This window comes from Erinaceus europaeus, chromosome 9, assembly GCF_950295315.1.
Source record: "Erinaceus europaeus chromosome 9, mEriEur2.1, whole genome shotgun sequence".
Taxonomy (NCBI): domain Eukaryota; kingdom Metazoa; phylum Chordata; class Mammalia; order Eulipotyphla; family Erinaceidae; genus Erinaceus; species Erinaceus europaeus.
This window is the reverse complement of record NC_080170.1, coordinates 6,380,879-6,406,958: the sequence shown is the minus strand read 5'-3', so window position 1 is coordinate 6,406,958 and position 26,080 is coordinate 6,380,879. Positions and strand designations below refer to the sequence as shown.

At 52.5% G+C, this 26,080-nt stretch overlaps 1 protein-coding gene across 1 annotated transcript in view; it reads right to left on the bottom strand.

Moving 5' to 3' along the window:
• The window catches only part of DOCK2 (dedicator of cytokinesis 2), a 352,493-nt gene that overhangs the window by 47,752 nt on the left and 278,661 nt on the right, over nucleotides 1-26,080 (bottom strand). The window contains exons 24-27 of the mRNA XM_060197015.1: nucleotides 25,345-25,423; nucleotides 14,335-14,435; nucleotides 14,196-14,254; nucleotides 2,019-2,167 (exon numbers count right to left, since the gene is read on the bottom strand). Coding sequence (XP_060052998.1) covers nucleotides 2,019-2,167; nucleotides 14,196-14,254; nucleotides 14,335-14,435; nucleotides 25,345-25,423 — 388 coding nt within the window. The remainder of the gene's footprint in view (nucleotides 1-2,018; nucleotides 2,168-14,195; nucleotides 14,255-14,334; nucleotides 14,436-25,344; nucleotides 25,424-26,080) is intronic.

Sequence of the window (26,080 nt, the reverse complement as noted above, 5' to 3'; positions counted from 1 at the left end):
AAGCTGATCCCCAGGACAAGACTGTGTCCAGACACTGCGGCCTCGCTCCAGCCCTGCCCAGGGGTGTTTGTCCAGAGGTGTGCCAGCCTCTTGGCAGAGGACAGATGTCACCTCTGTCCTATGAGCTAGGAATGAAGCCTAGCTTCCCATCCCCTGAGCAGCTCACCCTGGGGTGCCTGCAGGCCCTCAGCCTCACACCCTGCCTGCCCGCCCGCCCACTGTCTCTCAGCTTCTCTGCTGGCTTTCCATCCAGAATCTACACATGTTGGGGGGTGCCCTGTCAGTCATTAAGCCAGCCCCCCTGCTCCATCCTGCATTGCTGATACTACGGCCTATTTACAGAATCATTGTTTTGCCTGAAAGATCCCCAGCCATTGATCTATCTTCTTTCTACCTCGAGACCCACCGTGCCTGCAGGGTAACATGAATCTCACAGGCTAAAACCATCACAACAGTTGCTAAGGGAGCTTCCACCTTCCCAGCATGCCTTTGGCCTTTCTCCACCCCTTTTCCTAGCCATTTCCATGTCTGACTTGCCACTTCCGGTTTTTATCCTATAAAAGCCACTTCTGTTTCTGGTTTCTTTCTCTTCCGTGTCCCGACCTAGAGGAGGGCAGGCATACAGACCCAGGATGCAGATGCTGGCCATTGCAGTTTTCTTTTTTTTTTTGTTTGTTTGTTTTTTCCTCCAGGGTTATTGCTGGGCTCGGTGCCTGCACCATGAATCCACCGCTCCTGGAGGCCATTTTTCCCCCTTTTTGTTGCCCTAGTTGTTGCAGCCTCGTTGCGGTTATTATTGCCATTGTTGACGTTGCTTTGTTGTTGGATAGGACAGAGAGAAATGGAGAGAGGAGGGGAAGACAGAGAGAGAGGGGAGAGAAAGACAGACACCTGCAGACCTGCTTCACCGCCCGTGAAGCGACTCCCCTGCAGGTGGGGAGCCGGGGGCTCGAACCGGGCTCCTTACACCAGTCCCTGCGCTTTACGCCACGTGCGCTTAACCCACTGCGCCACCGCCCGACCCCCGGCCATTGCAGTTTTCACTCCCCGGGGCTTAACCTGTTGTACTCACATCCGACTCAGGGGCGTCCACATGAATAAAGATTTGTATTGCTACCGCCACGAGCTTGGTTCCTGGGTCCTCTCTCCTACCCACAACACTAGCCCGGCAGTGCCCTGCCTGGCGTGCAGGTACGGGGAGGGGCAGAGCTGAGTTGACATGGGAGGGGCAGAGATGGGTGACCGACCCGGGTGGCAGAGAAGTGAGGGGGAGATGGACCCCCTGTCAACCTGTGGGCTCCACTGTGTGGGTGCCAGTGGTCCAGGCATGGTATTGGCAGGGAAGCTGGAGTGAAGGTGACCCCTGGGGGCTTGGTATGGCTTCATGTGTTCTTTATCTTGGGGTGACAGGAGGGACGTTACAGATGGCTCAGAGCCTGCAGGCCTGCGGCCCTGAGTCTGCTCCCTGGCCCTGTGTGTCCTCTGGCTCTCCCTCTCTCTCTTTCTTTCTCTCTCTCAATAAACAGACCTTTAAAAATCAGCTTTTACAGGGCCGTGCGGTGGTGGACTGGGTTGAGCACATGTGTTACAGTGTGCAGTGATCCTTCTTCAAGCCCCAGGACTGAGCAAAGAAACGCTCAGCTATTCTGCCTCAGCAGGTCACCCCAGGCACTGCAGCAAGTGTCTACCTGCCCCCTGGCCTCTGGAGTTCAGCTGTCACTGTGGGGAAGCAGGCTGCATGGTGGTGCACCTGTCTGAGCGCACATGTCACAGTGAGAAGGACCCAGGTTCAAGCCCCCGGTCCCCACCTGCAGGGAGAAAGCTTTGAGAGTGGTGAAGCAGGGCTGCAGGTGCCTGTCTGTCTCTCTCCCTCTCTATCTACCCCCCTTCCCCTCTCGATTTCTGGTTGTCACTATCCAATAAATAAATAAATAAATATAATTTAAAAAAATACAATCATAGAGAAGTGGGCTGTGGGCCAAGGGCCTGGCCTGAGTTCCCAGCCAGGCTGTTCTTACCTTCTTGAAGTCTCCAGTCCTCTGATATTCACACAACATCATGTCGAAGAAAATGGGGATGGTGGCCTTGCGGAGCTCTGCCTCGGGGACCAGCGTCATCTCTAAGATGGGCCCCACCATGCCCGGGATGAAGCAGATTTTGTTCTGGCCTGGAAAGGAAGAGGGACAGGGATCCATGAGGCCGTTCTCCTGATGCAGGGGTCCTCCCGGGACCAGGCCCAGAGGAGTGAGCACTGGCAGAGTGGGGGACTCTGTGAAAGCTTGGTAGAGCTTAGGGGAGCTCTCCCATCCTTGGATGGAGGTCTGGGAAGACACCCCGCTTGTTAGCCTCTCTCCTTATAGAGATGAGCCAAGAGGGAAAAGTCTCCCAGACTCAGTTTCTCCTTGTTAGTCTCTCAAGCTCACAGAAAGCCTACAGGCCTCTCACGCTTAGTTTCCCCTGCTAGCAGGCCAAATGGCTGCCTGCTTAAGGGTTCACTTAAAGTTCACGATAGTCATTCAAAGTTCACACATTCACTATAACTTCACCTTTTGATCATATAGGGGAACACACTCTATCACACCCCTGCCAGTTCCTGGCAGTGAGACCCCATATTTTATTTTTTTTTGTGTCCTTTGATATCTGTGATTTACATCAAGCTTTGTTTTTCCTCTTCTCTACCTCACCTTACTGGTTTAACCCCTCTGCTTCTCTCAAATCCCTTTGGATAATTTACTTGCCTGCATCATGGAAACTAACTGTTTTGACCTTTATGTATCTGCATCAATTCTTGTCATACCAGCCCCCTGCCATAGGGGCAAGCTGACCTTTAAGAAACCTGTCATTTCTGACATATGTGAAAGATGTCCTTTGTTTAACTCAGTATAAAAGCCTGTGCCCGTCTTCAAATAAACAGATGTTCGTACCAGACACCCGATGCCTCTTCCTAATTCACGCAGCCACTAGAGCTGGTGAGGGAGGGTCAGAGGCTCACCCCCCTGGTTGGAGCCACTCCACGTGAGCACCAGCAACAGAGAGGCGGGACTGTGACAGACACGGAAACAGCGGCTCCTGGGGGCCCAATGCCATGCGTCATAAATATTCATCCACCTAACAGTGAGAAAGACAGAGGGAGAGGGACAGACAGACACAAGGGGAGAGAGGGGGCCGGGTAGTAGCACACCAGGTTAAGTGCACATAGCACCAAGGACAAGGATCTGTGCAAGGATCCTGGTTTGAGCCCCCAGGTCCCCACCTGCGGGGGAGAGTCACTTCACAGATAGTGAAGTAGGTCTGCAGGTGTCTATCTTTCTCTCTCCCTCTCTCAATTTCTCTTTGTGCTATCCAACAATATGAACAAAATGGAAAAGATGGCCACCAGGAGCAGTGGATTTGTGGTGCAGGCACCAAGCCCCAGCAGTAACCCTGGAGGCAAATTAACAAACAAACAAACAAGAACAAGGGAGAGCGTCATCACTCTGACGCATGCAGTGTCCAGGATGGAAGCTGGGCCTCTGGCTTGCAAAGCATATGCACGCTCTACCCCTGAGCCCGCTCCCCAGATGCTCTGTGCTCTGACGTGAGGACGGTGACCAGCCTGTAAGAAGAACCTCATTATGGCTCCCCCAGACCTTGCTTCCCCCAGGCTGGGCCAGGCACATGCTTCTAGCTCCCCTTGCTGAACCCCCAGAACCCTCATCATCCCCAACTCCCCCTGGGTGGGGGTACCCTGGGTGAGCTATTTTCTTTGTGATTGGACTTGAATCACTGAAGATGCTTATAAAACTTAGATGGAAAACAGTGAAGAGCTCTGCCAATCATCTCCTCTGATCAATCATCTGATACTTTCTGGTCTAAAATCCAAGTCGTTGATCCATTTAGAGTTTACTTTTGTGTGTGGTGAAATGTAGAAGTTCAGTTTAATTCTTCTGCATTTTATTTATTATTATTATTATTATTATTTTGCCTCCAGGGTTACTGCTGTGGCTCAGTGCTGGCATTATAAATCCACCGCTCCTGGAAGACAGTTTTTTCCCCACTTTATTGGATACAACAGAGAGAAACTAAGAGAGGGGGAGATAGAGAAGAGAGAGAGAAATAGATACCTGGAGACCTGCTTCGCTGATTCTGAAGCATCACCTCACCGCAAGTGCAAAGCTAGCACTTAGAACTCAGATCCTTGTGTGGGTCCTTGCACTTAGCACTATGTGCACTTAACCTGGTACACCACTGCCTGGCCCTTCTGCTTATCTCAACCCAATTTTCCCAACATCGTTTGTTGAAGAGACTCTCCTTGTTCCGTTTAATTGTATGTGGCCCCTTATCAAAAATTAGATGACTGTAGGTGTGGGAGGCTTATTTCTGGACTCTCAAATCTATTCCAGTGGCCTGTGTGTCTATTTTTGTTCCAGTATCAGGCAGTTTTGATGACAATGGTCCTACAATATAGTTTGAGATCTGGGAGTGTGATGCCTCCGGTTCTGTTCTCATTTTTAAAGATTTCTTAGAGACCCGAGGTGTTTCCTGGTTCCAGATAAATACTTGTAGCTTCTGTTCTCTGCTCTTAGATTTTGTTATTGGAACTTCAATGGAGATTGCATTCAATTGGCATACGGCCCTGGGTGGAATGTTCCCTTTGACGATGTCCGTTCTTCTAGCTCATGAACATGAGCTATCTTCCACTTCATATCTTTTTTTTTTTTTTTCCTGCAGGGTTATCTCTGAGGCTTAGTGTCCACATTACAAATCCACTGCTCCTGGTGGCTTTTTTTCTTTCTTTCTCCATTATAGTGGATAGCACAGAGGGAAATGGAGAGAGGAGGGGGGGGGGATAGAGAGGGAGAGAGAAAGACAGACACCTGCAGACCTGCTTCACTGCTCCTGAAGCTCCCTGCGGGGGTGGGGGGATCCAGGGGCTCTAACCAGATGCTTGCGTTTAAAGTCCTATGCACACTTAGCAGGGTGCACCACCTCCCTCCTGGCCCCCTTCTTTGTATCTTTTTCTATTTCTTTGAATAGTGACTCATAATTTTCAGTAGACAAGCCTTTCACTTCTTCTGTTAGGCCCGTTCCTAGATAACGTATTGTTTTTGCTGCCATGGTGAATGGGACCAGAGTCTGGGCTTCTTCTTCCGACTTAATGTTCGCATAAAGGGATTCCACTGACTTCTGTATATTAATTCTGTAGCCTGTCACTGTCCTCATCTGTGACTTGGAGGTGAGGGGTGCGGGAGTGACAGTATTGGCTTCAAGGGCTGTGGGGGGGGAGAGAATTCTCATTTGCCAAGCTCCCAGTACAGTAGCTGGCAGAAAGCACTTTGGCCAGCACTAACTGTGTGGTTGTGGTACTGAGTCAGAAGCACTGTGAAGGGCTGCCTTGCTGAGCAGAGCTGAGCACCCCCCCTCCCCCCTGCCCCCCCCCACAGTCTGCAGGAAAGAAGAATGTCTGGACTTGCCAATGGTCAGGGCTTCCTGGAGGAGGAGGAATAGCTCATCCCAGCGACCTAAGACTCGAGCCTCTCAGTCGCTGTAGGGAATTGTGAGGATACGGTAGAGCTTGGTGCAACCCCCCCCCATTGCAAGATGGGTGCCTGAGGGGCACGGACAATCCTATCAGTCTCTCTCTACTAAGAGGTTGAGCAAGGAAGGACAAGGCCTCCAGGATCTGCCCTGCCTATCAGCCTCCCTGCCTCACAATAGCCCACTCCCTTATTATCTACACAATCATTGTTTTGCCTGAACGTCCCCTCCCTACTTCCCCATCCAATCCATTCCTTTGATCATATCTGATCTGTCTTCTCTCTGCCCTCAGGACCCCCCTCTGTCTGCTGGTTACTGATAACCTTGCTTCCTCATTTATTCAACCAATTAAACCTCTTGCTCAAAAATTACTGGAAAATTCCTGACCCTCCCCAGACCCTTTGCCTCCCTACCATATATGGCATACACACGTCAGTTCCTCCTGTGGCCCATTATAAACCCTGCTTTGCTATTCAATAAACAGGTTTGTGCATGAAACATTCCCCGGGTGATCTCTGGTGGTGTCTCTTGCTACACAGGGAAAGATCCAGTCGGCTCACTCCTACTGCCCCGGAACATTCCATCTGGGTCCCCCACATCTGGTCTACAACAGAGTGGGTAAGCCAGAAGTTTGTGCCCGGGAAGAGTCCTCGCCACCGAAGAATCTGACACGTCGCTGCCCCTTTCTCCTGCTGTTTCGGGGGCCCTGGTTGTCTGTCTGCAGTGCCAGAGGGGTGCAGGTAGTCTGCACTCGGGGCAGAGACCTCCCAGGGGACAGAGACACAGCCACTTTCCATCAGAGCCAGGAAGGCAGCCAGGGAGGACAAGGAGAGCACATTCCCTTCAGGCTAAATGGGGCTTAATGGGGAGACCCCCCCCCAGAGTCCAGATTTTAAGAAGCCTCTTCTTAGGCATGTCTCCCATTCATGAGGATGGGAGGTGGGCAGGCCAGGCAGGCCCCGGATGAGCCCCAAAGACTCCTCTGGGTGCCGGCGTGGTCAGCTTTCTGAGGGGGGTGCACTGGGGTCCTTTCTGGGCTGCTTTCCCCACCCCACCCCCTCACCAAGGGGAACAAAAAGGAAAGGAACAGAATTTTGCTGCTGTACAGTAATTGCTAATCTAGGCTTCTGATTTTGCCCTTCAAGAGCCTCTACGTCTTTTTTCAGACCACAGTGGGACTTTCACAATCACAGCCAAGCGCAGTAATGAGAGGGAGGGGAGGGGAGAGCTGGCAGATGAGCTGGGCCGAGTGCAGAGAGGCAGAAAGTGCTTATGTGACAAAGGCCTTCAGAGCAGGGGGGGGGGTGCTAGGGGCTGGAGCGAAGAGCCCACATGCTACAGGCGGGATCCGTCACTGACAGCATTCCGACCTGGGTCTGTGCCTGCAGGTGAAGGGATGTCTAGCAGAACGAGAGGAGGGGAGTGGAGGGGGGAAGAGGGAGGAGGAGAGGAGAGGGGAGGAGAGGAGAGAGAGGAGGGGAGGGGAGGGGAGGAGAGAGGGGAGGGGGAGAGAAGAGGAGAGGGGAGCGAAGAAGGAGGAGAGGAGGTGAGGGGAGGGGAGAGGAGAAAGGAGGGGAGGTGAGAGAGGAGGGGAGGGGAGAGGACAGGAGAGAGATGGGGAGGGGAGAGGAGAGAGATGGGGAGGGGGGAGGAGAGAGGAGGAGATAGGAGGGGAGAGAGGAGAGGGGAGGGAAGAAGGAGGAGGTGATAGGAGAGGAGAGGAGAGAGGGAGGAGAGGAGAGAGGAGGGGAGGGGAGGAGAGGGGGGAGGGGAGGAGGTAGAGAAGGGAGGGGAGAGGGGAAGAGAGGAGGGGAGAGGGAGAAGAGGAGAGAAGAGGCAAATGCTGGGCTTCTGAAGGCACTGCTGCTTCCATGGCTCTTGTCAGGCCTCAGGAGGGTGGTGCACACAATTAAGTGCACAGATCACCACGCACAAGGACCCGGGTTTGAGTCCTTGCTTCCCGTCGCCAGGAGGGAGCTTCAGGAGAGTTCAGGTCTGCAAGTGTCCGTCTTTCCTTCTTCCTTTCTATCTCCTCTTTCGATTTTTCTCTGTTCTAGCCAATAAAACAGAAAATTTTAAAACTGGAAAAAGAATGGCCACTGGAAGCAGTGGGTTTGTGGTGCTGGCACTGAGCCTCAGAAATAAACCACAAATAAGCCACAGGTGGGGGAAGACTTCATTTACCCATATATCATCACCTTAGAATTTGTGTTTAATACCCCAAATGTATACACATACACACACACACACACACACACACACCATGTCTGACTACATCAATGCAAACTGATTCCCTTATTCCGGAGAGAAATTCTCACTCAAGAGACAGGCGTGCTGCTGTGTTCCAACAAAAGGTGAGGAAAGGGCTCCGTGAGAGTCTCCCTCCTCCCAGACCCAGCAGCTGAGGGCTGCGCCTTGCTGGGAGTGGACAGCAATTAGAAAAGCTTTGAAGTCCCAGTAAGCTGGCAGAATCAATCCAAATGCCCAATTACACAGGCATGGAGAAGGGATTTGGGGTAATGAGAGCATGGGGAGGGGGTGAGGTGTGGGGACAGATGGGGACCCAGGGGGCTCTCAGGCCTCCCTCTCTCAGCTGTGGGGAGGCCTCAACTATTACCTACACCCCTCCCCCAGCAGGAGACTGTGAGGGCCAGGATGGGAGGTGTGAGGGAGGCACTGAGGGGAACTGGAAGAAGGAAGGAAGGGGAGGAAGGATGTGAGGTGGGGAAAAAAGAAGTGTGAGGTGGTGGAAAGGTGGGAAATATATCATTTTAAATTTTATTTATTTATTTTTCCCCTTTTGTTGCCCTTGTTGTTTAACATTGTTGTGGTTATTGATGTTGCTAATGTTGGATAGGACAGAGAGAAATGGAGAGAGGAGGGGAAGACACAGAGGGGGAGAGAAAGACAGACACCTGCAGACCTGCTTCACCACCTGTGAAGCGACTCCCCTGCAAGTGGGGAGCCGGGGGCTCGAACCGGGATCCTTACTTTGGTCCTTGCGCTTTGCGCCACATGCACTTAACCAGCTGTGCCACCGCTGGACTCCCGGGAGGGAAATATTTTTACGAGCCCCATGGAGAATCAAGTTGGATTGCTAAGCCTGGGACCCCAGGAGCACTCTGGTTGAGAGACTTTGTAGTAGGGGCCAGGTAGTGGCGCACCTGGTTGAGAGCATGTGTTATAATGTGCAAGGACCTGGGTTTGAGCCCCCGGTCCCCACCTGCAAGGGAGAAAGCTTTGCGAATGGTGAAGCAGGGCTGCGGGTATCTCTCTGTCTTTCTCCCTCTTTGTCTCCCCTTTCCTTTTGATTTCTGGCTGTGTCTACCCAGTTAATAAACATACTAAAAAAATTAAAAGAGTGCAGAGTAGGTCTCCATTTAATCTCAGGTTCCCAGAAATCCTGGAACTTCCTCATTTTTTCCCATGAAGGAGCAGATCCCCCTACCCCCAGCAGCATAAAAGGCTTTAAAAGAGATGCCTCAGAGGGCCCACTCCTGCCAAGCCCCCTCCCTCCCTGAGCTCCAGGGATGCTTTGGGAGACATGGGGTTCTTCTCACAGCTGGGCCAGGCGTGACCTTGCCACATGTGGGGTCCCAGTAGGGGACTGCCACTGGAAGGCTGCTAACACTGTCACCCGGCTGTCACCCCCTGTGAATGTGGGGTGGAGGGCAGGGGGTGTGCAGTCATTCTGGTAAAGTGCTCGTCTCTTGCCTTCAAGGGGAATCCAAGTATCTTGATGCTACAAGGACCAGCAGGTGTTACAGGTGGGTCCTCCCAGAATGCCCAGAAACAGGTGGCATGTATCCTTATGTGGTCTGTACGTGGACCCTCTCCTGCCAAGGACGGACACACACACACACACACACACACACACACACGCACACACACACTCACACACACAGCTGTGTAGACAGTCTTTGGGGAATGCCAAATTACCCTGGGGCCTGATCTTATCTTTGCAATCAGCTACCCTGTAATCACTGGGCTGCTGGTTCTTGCCTGATGAGACGATGCACTGACTGGTACTAAAACCAAATTTAAAAATGCCAAATGCACATTTTCTCCCCTGGCTTGGAGAAAATGGAGTGCTTTGGTTGGCCTGTCCCCTTTGGAGATAATCTGCATATTCTGGACCAAACAGACTGACCGGGACACTGGGCCTGCGGTGTGCACAGAGGCAGGCTCCTCTGAGGGGCTGGTTTGCTGTTGACCTCGGCACACTGTCCAGCCCCTTGCCTGAGGTCCACTCCATGCCCTGTCCGTGTCCACACCCCTTAGTCCCGTCTCTGTCTGACTCGGTTTCCTCACTGGTGCGCTGGACCAGACCGGCAGTTCTCTCCCCATTTATGTTCTGAGCATAGCATCCTTTCGATTGGGCCTCGGCTAAAAATCAACGTTTGAAGAGAGCTGGACAATCTGGTCTCCGACGGCTTCTTGCAGCTCTGGAGTTCTGGGATTCGAAGCAGGTGGAGTACTTGGCGACATCTTTTCATTCATCAGCACAACTGGGAAAACCAGCCAAAGCGCCCTCTCTGTCTACATACAATCTTCTGCCTGCGGGACACTGGCAGCCAGGGGCCTTCCGAGAACAGCAGGCTGTGAGGCACGAGGCACAAACGCATCCAGGCCCCTGATTTGCAGTCCCGGCTGCGGGCCCCAGGAACGGGAGCCTGAGCAGCTTTCTCCAGACGTTGCTCTCAGGAAACAGGGAATGGAAGCAGGAATGCTGCTGGAACCTGGGCCCACTGTGTCCTCAGGCAGACCCAGTATTAATTTTCTTTCTTTCTTTCTTTCTCTCTTTCTTTCTTTCTTTCTTTCTTTCTTTCTTTCTTTCTTTCTTTTCTTCCTTCCTTCCTTCCTTCCTTCCTTCTTCATCCTCTTCCTCCTTCTTCTTCTTCTCCTTCTCCTCCTCCTTCTCCTCTTCCTTCTTCTTCTCCTTCTCCTCCTCCTCCTCCTCCTCCTCTTCCTTCTTCTTCTCCTTCTCCTCCTCCTTCTTCTCCTCCTCCTTCTTCTTCTTCTCTCTCTCTTTCTTTCTTTCCTTGCCCCCAGGGTTACCGCTATGAATCCATATCTCCTGGTGGCCTTTTTTTTTTCTTCTTCTTCTTCTTCTTCCTTTTTTCCACTTTATTGGATAGGACAGAGAGAAATTGAGAGAGGAGGAGTGGATGGAGAGGGAGAAAGATAGACACCTGCAGACCTGCTTCACTGTGCTTGTGAAGTGACTCCCCTCCATGCAGGTGGGGATCGAACCCAGATCCTTGTGTGGGTCTTTGGGCTTAGGGCTGTGTATGCTTAACTGGGTGCACCACTGGCCACCCCCCTTGATTAAACTTTCAGTTAGAGAGCATCACTATTCAGACATTTGAAAAAGCAGTTCCTGACTTCTCCACAAAGCTGAGAGGTGCACAACATTGGCCTTGTAGGCTAAAAGGACAGGGAGGCATGGACACGGTCTCTCTGAACAGGGCCACCTCTGCCTGGCTCCTCCATGTTCCTGGCCCCAAGGCCAGGCAGACCTGTGACAGTGACAGGAAATGAGACACATGATATTCCTTAGACTCCTGTCCTCATCCAAAGAGAGACTAAGAAAGGGATAGCTCATCCAGCAGAGTTCCCTTACCCTGCGTGAAGACCTGGGTTCAAGCCCCTGGCCCCTACCTGCAGGGAGAAAGTTTCACAACCTGTGGAACATGGCTGCAGGTATCTCTCCTCTTGCTCTATTTCTATTATCTTCTATCAAAAAGAGGGGAGGCTGTGGCGGCAGTGCATCTGGTTAAGCACACAGTGCACAAGGACCAAGCTTCAAGCCCATTGTGCTCCCCACATGCAGGGGCAAAGTTTCAAGAGCCGTGAAGCATGGCTGCAGGTATTTCTCTGTTTCTTTCCTTCTCTAGATGCCCCTCCCCTCTTAATTTCAAATAAACATTATGTAAAAAAAAAAAAGAAGATGAAAAGGGGGAGAATGGTTGCCAAGAATCATGTAAGCACTGAGTGCTAGCAATGGGAGAGGGAGGACAGGAAGGATAGAGGGAAGAGGGGAAGAAGGGGTATTTCTTGGTGAAGATAGTTTCCAGCACAGTCACAGTCCCTCTCCCTCTCCCACTCCGACCCTGGGGATGTTCAAAATTGGAGGCGGATATGATAGGTAGGGCAGGTGTGGATGGCATCTAGTGGGTGGAGACCTGGGTCTTTCTTTCTTTCTCTCTCTCTTTCTTTCTTTCATTCATTCTTTCTTTCATTCTTTCTTTCTTTTTTGCCTCCAGGGTTATTGCTGGGGCTTGGTGCCTGTCCCATGAATCCACTGCTCCTGAAGGCTGTGTTTTTCCCTTTTGTTGCCTGTGTTGTTTTTATCTTTGTTGTAGTTATTATTAATTGTTGTTATTAATGCCGTCGTTGTTGGATAGGACAGAAAGAAAGCGAGAGAGGAGGGGAAGACAGAGAGGGAGAGAGAAAGACAGACAACTGCAGACCTGCTTCACTGTCTGTGAAGCGACCTCCCTGCAGGTGGGGAGCCGGGGGTTCGAACCGGGATCCTTTGTACTTGGTGTCTTAACCCTCTGCGCTACCGCCAGACCCCCAACCTGGGTGTTTCTGAAGAGCCTCCAGTGCACTGGGCACCCCCACAACAAGGAGCAGTCACCCCCGAATGCTGACAGCACCCCACTTTATGGGGTTTCTAGGTGGAGCTGGCCCATGGCTCTTCCCTGGGGCCGGCTGGCTCTGTGCAGTGTGATGCAGGCTCCTCTGAACAGGGTCTGACAAGATGGGGCGGGGTGGGCACAGGGGTGAGAACCCTGGCTCGGGCATGGCGCCCCTGGGTCTCTCTCCCCAGTGTTTGCTCCTATGCTCCTCCTGGGTGCTGGGGTGAAGGGGCTCCCTTGCCAGCGTTTGTGCCCTTGCTCTCTGGGTCTCACCACTCAGAAAGGACAGGCTGGAGCTAAGGTGCTGTGTGGAGGCAGAGAAGTGGCACCTGCTGGGAAGCCACCCACCGTGCTCCTCCCGTCAGCAGGAGAGAGCCTCCCCTTAATCCCACTCTGGCAGCGGGCACAGAATGTCCTCCAACCCTGGTGTGTCTGTCCTGCACTGACAGACCTCCAGCAAGAAAGGGCAGGAGGCTGCTGTCCAGAAGTTGGTGGGGGAGGGATACCCCAGACAACAGTCAGTGGTCACTTGGGTTGGGTCACAGCCCCTGCTAGTGGCTGTGAGGATGGGCAGCACGCCAAGTCTTGGACAGAGCAACAGGGCTGCTGAGAGTCAGCGGACCCACAGAGTCAGGGGGGAAACACCTCACTGCTCAGTTTACCCACCCACCCAACTCTCACCCACCCCCTTATCCATCTGTCTTTCCTTTTTCATTTTTCTGCCCTTTATTTTTTATTGACAGGACACAGAGAAATTGAGAGAGAGGGAGGGAGGGGATGAGGGAGGGAGAGAGAGGGAGAGGAGAGAGGGATCTGCTGACTTGCTTCACTGCTCCTGAAGCTTCTTCCGTGCAGGTGGGGAGTGGGGATTTGAACCCAGATCCTTGTATGTAGGAGTATGTGTGCTCAACCCAGTGTGCCACCACCTGCCCCCTTTCTGTATATATATATATATATATATATATATATATTCATTTATTTCCTTTTGTTGCCCTTGTTTTATTGTTGTAGTTACTGATATCATCATTGTTGGATAGGACAGAGAGAAATGGAGAGAGGAGGGGAAGACAGGGAGGGGGAGAGAAAGACAGACACCTGCAGACCTGCTTCACCTCTTGTAAAGTGACTCCCCTGCAGGTGGGGAACCGGGGGCTGGAACTGGGATCCTTACACTGCTGGTCCTTGTGCTTTGTGCCATGTGCGCTTAACCTGCTGTGCTACTGCCCGACTCCCTTTCTGCATATTTTTATGGAACAGAATGCAGACTGAGCACCAGGCATGTGTCCCCCTGCCCCCACCATCTTTCTGGAATCCAAACTAAACCCTGGGACTTGCATTCCTTTGATCACAAGTGTGTTGTTCCCGCACTGAGAATCCTGCTCCATGAAAGGTGGGGTGAGTCTCCTTCCTGCAGGAAGATCATAATCTTTCCCCGCCACAGCCCGACTCAGAGCCTCCAAGAACCACACACCCAGCTCCTGGTCCCCTTCCCTTCCCTTCCCTTCCCTTCCCTTCCCTTCCCTTCCCTTCCCTTCCCTTCCCTTCCCTTCCCTTTCCTTCCCTTCCCTCCCCCTCCCCTCCCTTCCCTTCCCTTTCCTTCCCTCCCTTCCCCTCCCCTCCTCTTCCCTCCCTTCCCTTCCCTTCCCTTCCCTTTCCTTCCCTCCCTTCCCCTCCCCTCCCCTCCCCTTCCCTTTTCCTTCCTTCCTTCCTTCCTTCCTTCCTTCCTTCCTTCCTTCCTTCCTTCCTTCCTTCCTGAGGGATGGTCTTCAAGAAAGAGCACGGGGCTGAAGAGTTGCATGTTGGGCCCGCACCCTGGACCCGAACCCTGGCAGCACACAGGAGTTCCATGGCACCAGGGGAAGCTTCCGTGTGGTCATGGCTCCCTCCTCTCTCTCTCTCTCTCTCTCTCTCTGTGTGTCTGTCTGTCTCTCTGTCTGGAATAACAAAGGTGACACAGGTGGCCCAGGACCGGTGGGAAGTGCTCCCGCATGAGGCCCTGGTGCTCAGAGAGAAAGAGGCTCAGCGTGAACTCACCCAGCTTGAACCACATGTCCCGGATGGAGAAACCAATCAGCCTCCGCATGTCCCCGTACCTGGGGGGGGGGGGGCACAGGGAGAAGAGGGAGAGTCAGGCCCACCCTGGACCAGCCCCCCACCCCCATCCGGGACCTACTTGTTGAGGATCTTGTTGTACTTGGCGTGCGAGAACTGCTCCAGCTGCAGGGAGTCCTGTGTGATGAAGGCCACGGCCAGGTGGAAATAGTTGTTCCAAAGCTGTAAACACAAGAGAGCAGGGCTGGGCTGTCACCTCATGGCTGGGACTGTCATCTCAGAGCTGGTCAGTCACCTCAGGGCTGGGCTGTCACCTCAGAGCTGGTCAGTCACCTCAGGGCTGGGCTGTCACCTTAGGGCTGGGCTATCATCTCAGAGCTGGTCAGTCACCTCAGGGCTGGGCTGTCACCTCAGAGCTGGTCAGTCACCTCAGAGCTGGTCAGTCACCTCAGGGCTGGGCTGTCACCTCAGGGCTGGGGCTGTCATCTCAGAGCTGGAGCTGTCACCTCAGAGCTGGACATTCACCTCAGGGCTGGTCAGTCACCTCAGGGCTGGTCAGTCACCTCAGAGCTGGACATTCACCTCAGGGCTGGGCTGTCACCTCAGAGCTGGGACTGTCACCTCAGGGCTGGGACTGTCACCTCAGGGCTGGTCAGTTACCTCAGGGCTGGGACTGTCACCTCAGGCCTGGGGGCAGTCACCTCAGGGCTGGGGCTGTCACCTCAGGGCTGGGACTGTCACCTCAGGGCTGGGGCTGTCACCTCAGGGCTGGGGCTGTCACCTCAGGGCTGGGCAGTCATCTCATGCCTGGGGGCTGTCACCTCAGGGCTGGACATGCACCTCAGGGCTGGACATTCACCTCAGGGCTGGTCAGTCACCTCAGGCCTGGGGGCTGTCACCTCAGGCCTGGGGCTGTCACCTCATGGCTGGGAGTCAGGCTGGTGTGAATAACTGAGCAATTGGCAGCAGGTGTAGGCAGTTCCGGCTTGGCCTCTGCAGTGCTCCTCTGGCAGGGACGCTCAGCCCGTCAGCTCGGGAGGACACTGGGCTCACTCCCCCAGGCCCTGGCCAGGCCCAGCTCTGACAGCTGTCTGGGTCGGGAGGGGCCCGAGCACTGCTCCCTGCCAGGTGGCCTCCTTGGCTCCCTTTTGATTTTTGAAAGACACAGCGCCCACATCCCTCCCCAGCTGGGTGCTCAGGCCCATGTTGGCTCTTCTGCCCTAGAATTAGGGGTGATGAGGGCTGAGTCTCTGCCTCCCTGGAGTTCTTGTCTGGGGGACCAGCCTCCTGCCCCTTCTGTCTCACGGGAATCCCTCCTCCTCCCCGCCACCCACCAGTGAGGCCCCCGTTTCTCAGCCAGGCCTCGGGCCACCTCTGTCAGGAGCCGGCTGGAAGTGAACACGCAGGAGGGCTTATGGCATCAGGAATCGTTTCCACGAGAGCAAGATGCGGGAGCACTGCCCTGCCTGGTTGGTACCAGGGGGTTGCAGCCGGAGCCGCGGACAGGCAAGGGGCCAGGCTCTGGGATGCCAGTTCATGCTCCCCTCCCAGCAGCTGGACAGATGCTTTTAAGACAAACGGGATTCCTCCCTGGGAGTCCTCCTGAAGCCCCTAAACTCAGACCTGCCTCCTTCCCAACCTTATGGATCCAAACACAGGGGTCTGGGTCTCCCCATCGCCTGCTCTCTGGGGGTCCCCGCAGACTGGAGCTCACAGCTGCCCTCCAAAAGAGCGGGCTGATTCAGCCACAGTGGGGCCTGCTCATGGAGCCGGGATAGAGTTCCTCCCGAGGTGAGCACTGCCTGACTTGGGAGCATCTCCTAAGAGAGAGGGAAGGGGAGATAGAGAGGAGAGAGCGATCCTCCCCTGCAGCACTGCATCTCCACTCCTAAAGCTTTCCCCCTGTAGGTGCCAACCGGGGGCTTGAACCTGGGTCCTTGTGCATGGCGGCATGTATCCAGCTCCCACAGAAGCATTGCAGCAATGACTCCCAGACCTATTTGTATATTCGCTCTGGCTGCCTGGGGTGTGGGGAAGGCGGTCAGCTCAGACTCAGGGGCACAGCACGGGTCTCCCGGGCTCCACAGCTGTGCACATGAGACTCACAGCCCCTGAAGGAGCTTAGCCCGGCTTGTGACACCCCCTCAGCCCCCTGTGCTGGCTTGTAACACCTCTGCTGCTGCGTCCCAGCCTGTGACACCCCCTCAACCCCATCTGAGCCTAGGACACTCCTGCAGCCCCTTGTATCAGCCTGTGATTCCACCTCAGCCCCCCGTCCTGGCTTGTAACACCTCTGCAGCCCCATCCCAGCCTGTGACACCCCTTCAGCCCCCTGTTGCAGCCTGTGCTCCCAGCCAGGTGGGGAGCACCACCTGCATTCCTGCCTGAACCCCACCCCCGCCCCCCACCCCCCAAGCTGAGCATGCCAGGTCCACACAGCCCATCCTCCTGAGTACCTGCCCACACGGCCTTGAGCCCGCTGACCTGCCATGGGCTCCACTCCCTCTCCACAATGCCACAGCAGTGTAAGGGCACAGATGGCACCTGCCTCTGGCTCGTGGCTAGACTTTATTTCTTCTAAATAAAGAGACAGAAAGAGACCACAGAACCAAGGCTTCCCCTCGTGCCATGCACTCCCTTGTGGTGCTGGGACTCAAACTTGAGTCATAGGCAAGGCCAGAGACGTCCGCCTCTCCAGCACCAGTTACACAGCCCGAGTCTCACTTTCCTGACTTGTAAGGAGAGGGGATCCTGGCAGTGGCCAAGGGGAAGGTGCTGCGAGTGCTGAGGGGCTAGTGTGAAACGCTCAGTCCGCAGAGAGGGGAGGCTTCCCAGCGGGCTGGTCACCCCTTTCCCAGTTGTGAGTCCCACACGTCCCAAGGGTCCTGTCTTTGGTGGACCGTATCTGTTTTGTATTATTGAGAGCACGCAGGAGAGAGAGCACCCACAGGAGAGAGGGTTCGGAGCACCCTTCTGTCCCATGAGGTACTGGGGTGCCACCCCAGGAACCTCAAGCCTGCAAGGAGCTGAGCTCCTCCTCCTGTCACTGCCTTCCAAGCCTCTGTGTGCCCGAGGCCAAACTCAGCTCGGCGGCTTGGACCCGTCGACTTAGAGACAGCTTCGCGTGTGAGAAGGTGTTCTCAGCTGCCCTGCCTTCAGGGGCCCATGTGGTGGGCTTTGTACACTGTGACTGGTTCTGGCTGCAGTATAAAAACCCACAGCTCCCTTTCCCCCCGGAAATTTCTTTTAATTTTTTAATTTCTTATTTCTTATTGGATAGTGACAGAGAGAAATAGAGGAGGGGGAGATAGAGCGGGAGAGAGACAGAGAGACACCTGCAGCCCTGCTTCACCACTCATGAAGCTTTCCCCCTACAGGTGGGGACCAGGGGCTTGAACCTGGGTCCTTGAGCACTGTAATGTGAGTGCTTAACCCAGTGCTCCACCACCTGGCTCCTTAAACTCATTTTCAAGACTCCAGGTGGCAGGTGAAACTACCAGCAGCTTATTTTAGAGTAACTCAAACAAGCCAGCAGTGCAATCCACACAGTAAGAATACAATCTGGGGGTCGGGCAGTAGCGCAGCGGGTTAAGTACAGGTGGCGCTAAGCACAAGGACCAGCGTAAGGATCCCGGTTCGAGCCCCCGGCTCCCCACCTGTAGGGGAGTCACTTCACAGGCAGTGAAGCAGGTCTGCAGGTGTCTGTCTTTCTCTCCCCCTCTCTGTCTTCCCCTCCTCCCTCCATTTCTCTCTGTCCTATCCAACAACAATGGAAAAAAGATGGCCACGGGAGCAGTGGATTCATAGCATAGGCACTGAGCCCTAGAGATATCCCTGGATGTAATAATAATAATAATAATAATAATAATAATAATAATAATAATAATAATAATAATAATACAATGGCAGGGATGATTCACTAATAAAAAGTGATTTTCCTTCTTATGGTCCAGGAGGTGGCACAGTAGATAAAGAAAGCACTGGGCTGTCAACCATGAGGTCCTGAGTTCAGTCCCTGGCAGCACATGTACCAGAGTGATACCTGGTTCTTTCTCTCTTCCTATCTTTCTAATAAATAAAATCTTAAAGAAAAAGTTGGGAATCAGGCGGTAGCGCAGTGGGTTAAGTGCACCTTTCGCAAAGCACAAGGACATGTAAGGATTCTGGTTCGAGCCCCCGGCTCCCCACCTGCAGGGGAGTCACTTCACAAGCAGTGAAGCAGGTCTGCAGGTGTCTGTCTTTCTCTCCCTCTCTCTGTCTTCCCCTCCTCTCTCCATTTCTCTCTGTCCTATCCAACAGTGGTGACATCAGTAATAACTACAGCAATAAAACAACAAGGGCAACAAAAGGGAATAAATAAAAAATAAAATAAAAACATTAAATAAAAAGTGATTCCCCTTCTTCATGCAGAAAAAAAAAATGTCACTAGCAGTTTCCTGATCATGCTTCCCATTTCTTTTCTTCTGTTCAAACAGACAGAGGTATGGACAGCTTCCTCTAATGGTCTGCGATAGCTTGCTGTCCTTGTCTCCCTCTCAACGAATCTGTCTTGCAGACGTCTGCCTGTCCTCAATGCAGAGACCTGCCTCACTCTCTCTGGGTGGAGGGTAGATAACATAAAGGCTCTGCAAAGAGACTTTCATCCCTGAGGCTCTGAAGTCCCAGGTTCAATCCCTCACACCACCACAAACCAGAGCTGATCAATGTTCTGGTAAAGAACAAAGAAACAAACAAAACCCTTCCTGACCTGCCTCACTCTGCTTTCTGCTCTCTGCTTTCTGCCGGGTGTTCTGAGGTGAGGGTGCTCTTGGCTGGGACCATCCCGCCTCTCCCCCGGTTATATCTCTGGACTCGGGCTTCCCTGTCTTTCTCCATCTCTGGCTACCTCGCTGTGCCCACCATGCCACCCTTGCTTATGCCTCTCTGTGCGTGAGAGGGGGTGCCTCAGGTCCCGTTCCCAGTGTTGAAGGAGTTAGTGGTGAAGCCAAGGGGGGATTTGGTACTTTTGGCTGGTTGCCTTCTTCTTCTTCTTCTTCTTCTTCTTCTTCTTCTTCTTCTTCTTCTTCTTCTTCTTCTTCTTCTTCTTCTTCTTCTTCTTCTTCTTCTTCTAGCATTTGCCCTTCTTCCGTAGCCAGTCAACAGCGTCAGGTTGAAAGCTGTCAGGAGCTGCTTGTTGCTGGCTTTGAAAGTGACTGGGATCCATGTGGTTATGTTCACTGATGCTGTCAGGCCGCCTTCCAGGATTCCAATCCAATCCCAGCTCCGTTGTCCTGGGCTAGGGGCCCCTCCTGTCCTGCCTCTGTTTCTCCATATGGAGAAAGAGGAAGACTGTGGTGCTCCCTGGAGGGCAGTGGTGAGGGCTGAGCGGGAAGGATGCTGTCTTACAGGATTGCGTGCCATGGGCATGAGGCGGAACTAGCTGACCACAGGATGGCATTTGGGAAGTGTTTACTTGAGTCTGGCGCCTTAGACCACTCGGCCATCCTGACATGCTGAAGGATGGCATTTGGGAGAGCGGAATAACTGTCCTTACGCTGGGTGGCCTGTGCCCAGCCGTGAATCCAGGAGTCAGCCCAGCCTGTGCTGCCTCTTGGGAAGTCTCCTCCAGAAACTCTCTGAGACTTGAGCCATGGTTCTCCCTGTCTTAGAGTTTCAAAGAGCACTGTCCTAGGTCACGCAGTACAAAAGGTGCCACTGGATCCAAGATGATCTTCCCAGAACCTGGAGTCCTTCGCCGTTCTGCTTGCCTGTAAAAATCACTTTACTTCTTCCCCAAGTTCCTTTAACCCCTGTTAGTGCTGGCTACCTCCACTGCTTCATCTGATGTGTTGATAGTCCTATAGAAATCGAGGATTTTTTTCATATGAAGTGAAATAAGTCAGAAACAGAAGGATGAATATGGGATGGTCTTACTCTCAGGCAGAAGTTGAAAAACAAGATCAGAAGAGCAAACACAAGTAGAACCTGACCTGGAATTGGCGTATCACACCAAAGTCAAAGACTCTGGGGTGGGTGGGTGGTGCGTGGGGGGAGAATACAGGTCCAAGAAGGATGACAGAGGATCTAGTGAGGGTTGTATTGTTATGTGGAAAACTGGGGAATGTTATGCATGTACAAACTATTGTATTTACTGTGGAATGTAAAAACATTAATCTCCCAGTAAATAAATTTTAAATAAAAGAAATTGAGGATTTTTGATCTCATAAGATTCTTCCTTGACCCAGGTTCGAGACGCTGCTCCCTACCTGCAGGGGCTGTAGGGGTGGTGGGGGGGGCACTTCACAGCAGTTAAGCGGGTCTGCAGGTTTCTCTCTTTTTCCATCTCTATCTCCCCTCCCCTTTCAATTTCTCTCCTATCAAGTATAATAGGAAGAAAATAAAATGAGAGAATGGACACCAGGAGCTGTGGATTCATAGTGCTGGCACCGAGCCCCAGTAGTAACCCTGGTCGCAACAACAACAAAATAATAATAAATAATAAAAAAGGTTCTTTCTTGATGGTCTTGAATGACTTTATCCCCAAATCCAAATGGAGAAAGCCTCCCTTTGTAGGTTGGTGACATTTGAAAGTCAACCTACTCCTCTGAAGATCAGGTTAGTCACCAGGAAGGTGGGTCTAGCCCAAGCCTATGACGTCTGATGATGGTGTCGCCCGGGTGTGCGCAGCTCATCTCCAGCCTTGTATCCTGACAAGTTCTGCTCAGCCCCTGAGTTCCAACACCCCCCACAGCCTGTACCCACAAGCACGGCTCTGACACAGAAGTCCTTGCTGAGCTGATTGGAAACCCTCTGTTGGTCTGTCCTGGCCGTCTGTGCGGAAGGATGGGGAGTCGAGCTTGAGCAGGGCCTGGGATTCTAGCCCTTGGGCTGCAAACACACCTCTAATCCCTGGCTCATGTTCCCAACTGAGCAGGGCCTGCAGAGAGTCTTACTTCCTGTCCTCTGAATTGTGAAGCCACAGCCCGGAAATGATAAGACTTGCATCCAGCCCGGCTGTGGCCAGCGGCGGCCTCTGTGACAGACACCGTCACTGCTGATATTTCATGAATAATTGAGAGTGCTGTGAGGAGCAGACAAGGCCTGTTCCAGGCAGGGTGCAGGACAAATCCATCCTCACACGAGGTGAGAAGAAGGTAGGAGGACAAAGATAAGGTGGAAAAATGAGCCTGTGTTGGAGTGATTCCCAATAAATACCCACCACAGGCTCCAGAAAAGTACACCAAGCTCATTTTGTATTGTTGGCACCCTCGTCCTGTTCATATAATCCTGCAGATGTGGCTGCTCTTGGCTGGGCTGTGCAGGCCAGAGATGCCTCCCCCCTGCCCTGCCCAGCTCACTGGAGACTGACATGTGAGTTTACAAACCAGACACAAATTATAGGAGCACCAGTATAAACACTATGACGGCCCCACCATAGTCACCACCACCACCACCATCATCACCACCATCTTCATCACCAGCATTACCTATTACCATAATCATTATCACCAATGTCATAGTCACCATCACCACCACCATCATCACCATCATCTCCACCATCACCATCATCACCACCACCATCGCCACCACCATCATTACCACCATCAACACCATCATCATTACCATCACCATCATCACCCATTACCATCATCACCACCATCATCTCCACCATCACCACCATTAACATTACCATCATCATCACCAACACCATGACCATCATCACCACCATCACCACCACCATCATCACCACCATCACCATCACCACCACCACCATCATTACCATTGCCATCACCATCACCATCACCATCATCATTACCATTGCCATCACCATCATCACCACTAACATCATTACCATCATCACCACCATCACCACCATCATCATTACCACCACCACCATCATCACCCATTACCATCATCACCACCATCATCTCTACCATCACCACCATTAACATCACCATCATCATCACCAACACCATGACCATCATCACCACCACTACCACCATCATCACCATTGCCATCACCATCATATCCACCATCATCATCACCATTGCCATCACTATCATCACCACCAACACCATTATCACCATCACCACCACCACCATCATCACCACCACCATCATTACCACCATCACCACCATCACCACCATCGCCACCATCACCACCATCATCATTACCACCACCACCATCATCACCCATTACCATCACCACCACTATCATCATCACCATTGCCATCACCATCATCACCACCAACACCATTACTACCACCACCACCACCACCATTATCACCATCACCACAATCACCACCATCATCATTACCACCACCACCACCATCACCCATTACCATCATCTCTACCATCACCACCATTAACATCACCATCATCATCACCAACACCATGACCATCATCACCACCACCACCACCATCACCACCACCACCACCACCATCATCACCATTGCCATCACCATCATCTGTCGGGCTGGATTCATGAGCGGAGACATATGACCAGGGACTCATGGCTGGGTTGTACACAGTATCTCTTTATTCATGCGGAACACAGCACAATCTAAGCCAAGCTAAGCTAAACTCAACTAAAAACTCAACTAAACTAAAAACACAATCCTACAGATACTCACCAAGTAGGGTGGAAACAGGATGTGACGCAAAGAGGGTGGAGCGAAAAGTGACTAGTGCAAATCAGGGTGTACTAGGAGAGGGGGCAGAGCAAAAAGACATCATGAACCAGTGGGGATTAAACCAATGCCCTGCAGGCATGCTGGTGCTTAGTTATGTAAATAGAATAGTGTTAAGTAGGGGGGATTAAACCAAATGAAATAGAAGGGGTTTTTAGAAGCAGAATTAGAAGCATACCAACAATCATCATCACTATCATCATCACCATTGCCATCACCATCATCACCACTGATACCATTACCACCATTACCACCATCACCACCACGATCATCACCACCACAACCATCATCACCATCACCACCACCATCACCACCATCACCATCACCACCACCACCACCACCACCACCATCACCACCACCATCACCACCATCACCACCACCATCACCACCACCACCATCACCATCACCACCACCACCACCATCACCACCACCATCACCACCACCATCATCACCATCACCACCACCATCATCATCACCACCATCACCACCACCACCAACAACATCATCACCACCACCACCACCACCATCACCACCACCACCACCACCATCATCATCACCAACACCATTACCACCATCACCACCACAACCATCATCACCACCATCACCACCATCACCACCACCACCACAATCATTATGACCACCATTATCACCTAGCTATTATTACCACCATCAGTACTATTCGCATCACCATCAGCATCTTTTTCCCCACCATTAACACCACCATCATCCCTACTGATGTATAACTGTCACCACCATCTTCTTCTTCCTCAATACCATCAACAACCCCAGCTGTATTACCACTATCACCATCATCACCATCTTTTTTTTTTTTCTTTTGCCTCCATGGTTATCACTGGAGTTCAGTGCCTGCACTATGAATCCACTGCTCCTGGTGTCTTATCTTTTTCATTTTATTAGATAGGACAGAGAGAAATTGATAGAGGAGGGAAAGAGAGAGCAGGGGAGAGACAGAGAGACACCTGCAGATGTGCTTCACAGCTTGTGAAGTGTCCCCTCTGCAGGTGGAGAGCTGGGGGCTTAGATCTGGATCCCTTGCTCGGGGCCCTTGTCCTTAGTCCTGTGTAAGCTTAACTGGGTGTGCCACTGCCTGCCCTCCCATCATCACCTTCTGTGCCATCACCACTACCATCATCATTGTCAAAATTCCAGCCAGTGCAATTCTAACCAAGTAAACAGTAAGACAGCTACCTCATCTGTCCCTGGCACTGTTACTTTATAGGAATCCGTCCTTTTCTTCCTTTTCAATGTGGTGCTTCTGTCAGTGTCCTTTGGTGTCCAGGGACCAAGGCACAGAGAGCTGAAGCAATTTGCCTAAAGTGACACGGTCGTCCTGAATTTAAGCCTCAAATGTGTGGGATCCTGTCAGTGCACCCTGCGATGGGGCCCCAGGCCCCTCCTGCTTTTAGAGAAGTCTTGTGATGCAGAGAGGGAAAGGAGCTGTGATGTTGCAGAGAAGCTACGGAGTCCCAGAGTCTAGGCCTTGCTCAGAGGCCAAGTGCTCAGGAAGGGACAGAGGAGCAGTTAGACAATGCCCCCACCCTGCTCCCTGACCACCTCCAAGCTCACACACAGGGACTCCCTGGGCTACACTTGGGTGGATTTTGGGGAACCTTCTCCCCCACATCTCTAGCTAGAGACAGCAATCTGGACTTTCTCCAGATGATGAAGAGTTGGTTCTGTCTGCCTCAGTCTCGAATGGACGCACCTTCGTTTGTTCTAGATATCCTGGAACTCTCCACCCCTAACCCCCCTACCCCAAGACCCTGGATCTCGGAGGCATCCTAGTTATTATCTAAGCTCTTTTAAAAAATAAATCTCTTAATATATTCATATTATCTTTATTGAATAGAGACAGCCAGAAATTGAGAGGGGATGGGGAGATAGAGAGAGAGACAGAGAGACACCCGCAGCCCCGCTTCACCACTTGTGAAGCTTTCCTCTGCAGGTGGGGATTGGGGTCTCAACCCTGGGTCCTTGTGCATTGTGACATGTGCCCTCAGTGAGGAATACCACCACCCTCCTTTCTAAGCTCTAAAGTACCATCTGGAGGGATGAAAAAGTGAGCCCCAAAGTCACAGAGGTGAGTGCTGGAAAGCTTTCGCTCCCATCTTCTGGACTGGCTGTTCTTCCCGGGGCTCCGACAGTTGGCCACATAAACAAAAGTGTTTGTGGTAAAGACAGCTAGGGGGGTGGGAGGGTGCCGGCCTCCTCTCCAGCAACACCACATATCACACCTGCAGCAGATGCCACTCACCTCATGAGCCCGCCGTCTCCTCCCTAAGGACTTTCCCACCCCCAGCCTCCTGTGATTGCCACCCAGACACCAGTGTCCACCTATCCAGTACATGACTTGGGAATCGCCAGACCACCAGGAAGCCAGTGCATCCCTGCCCTGGCACCCAGCAACCAGCACCCCAAGGCCACCTCTGTGCCCCTACTCACCTGGAACTCAAAATTGGTGTTCTCCAAGAACTTGCGGTTCATGATCTCTGCAAACTTGTTGATGGCTCTGAGGAAGACTCTGGGGGAGGGAGAAGGTCAGTCAGCAGGCCACCTGAGCCCCTGAGTCAGCCCCCCGCCACAACTTCAGAACCAAGCATCTCTTGGGGAGGGGCGCAAAGGCCAGAGGAGAGCTCACTGCTCCAGGTCCAAACTCATGCCAACCACTGGCCTTGTAAGAATTCAGGAGCTCCATGGTGTTTTTTTTTTTTTTTTTAATTTTTAGAAAACTCACCTAGTTAAACCATCTCAACTGAGTCACGGGAGATTGACAGCACCCAGAGAGCTAGGAAGAGAAGCTGCCTCTGCCCGGACTAACAGCATAGCCCCCGGTCCACCATCTAGACAAACAGCACCTTGTACGCTGTGTGAACAGAATCACAGAGCGACACCCCCCCTCCACCTACGGACACACAGAAAGGATCTTTGCCGTAACCGAGGCCAATGCCAAAGGCCGCTCCTCCGTCTGTCTGTCTTTTTTTTTCAACAGAAAGTCCTGTTCCTTCTGCGGCCACGGGCACAGATGTGCTCCATCCCACTTTACCACCGAGAGCACTCCACCTCGTCGAGCTTTATTTGATCCATCTTCTGCCGAGGGGGGCCTGGGTGCTGCTTCTGGGTGTTTTGCTGTAAGCGGTGCTCACTGAAGGCTCCTGTGTGTGCTTTGCACCTGCTACCC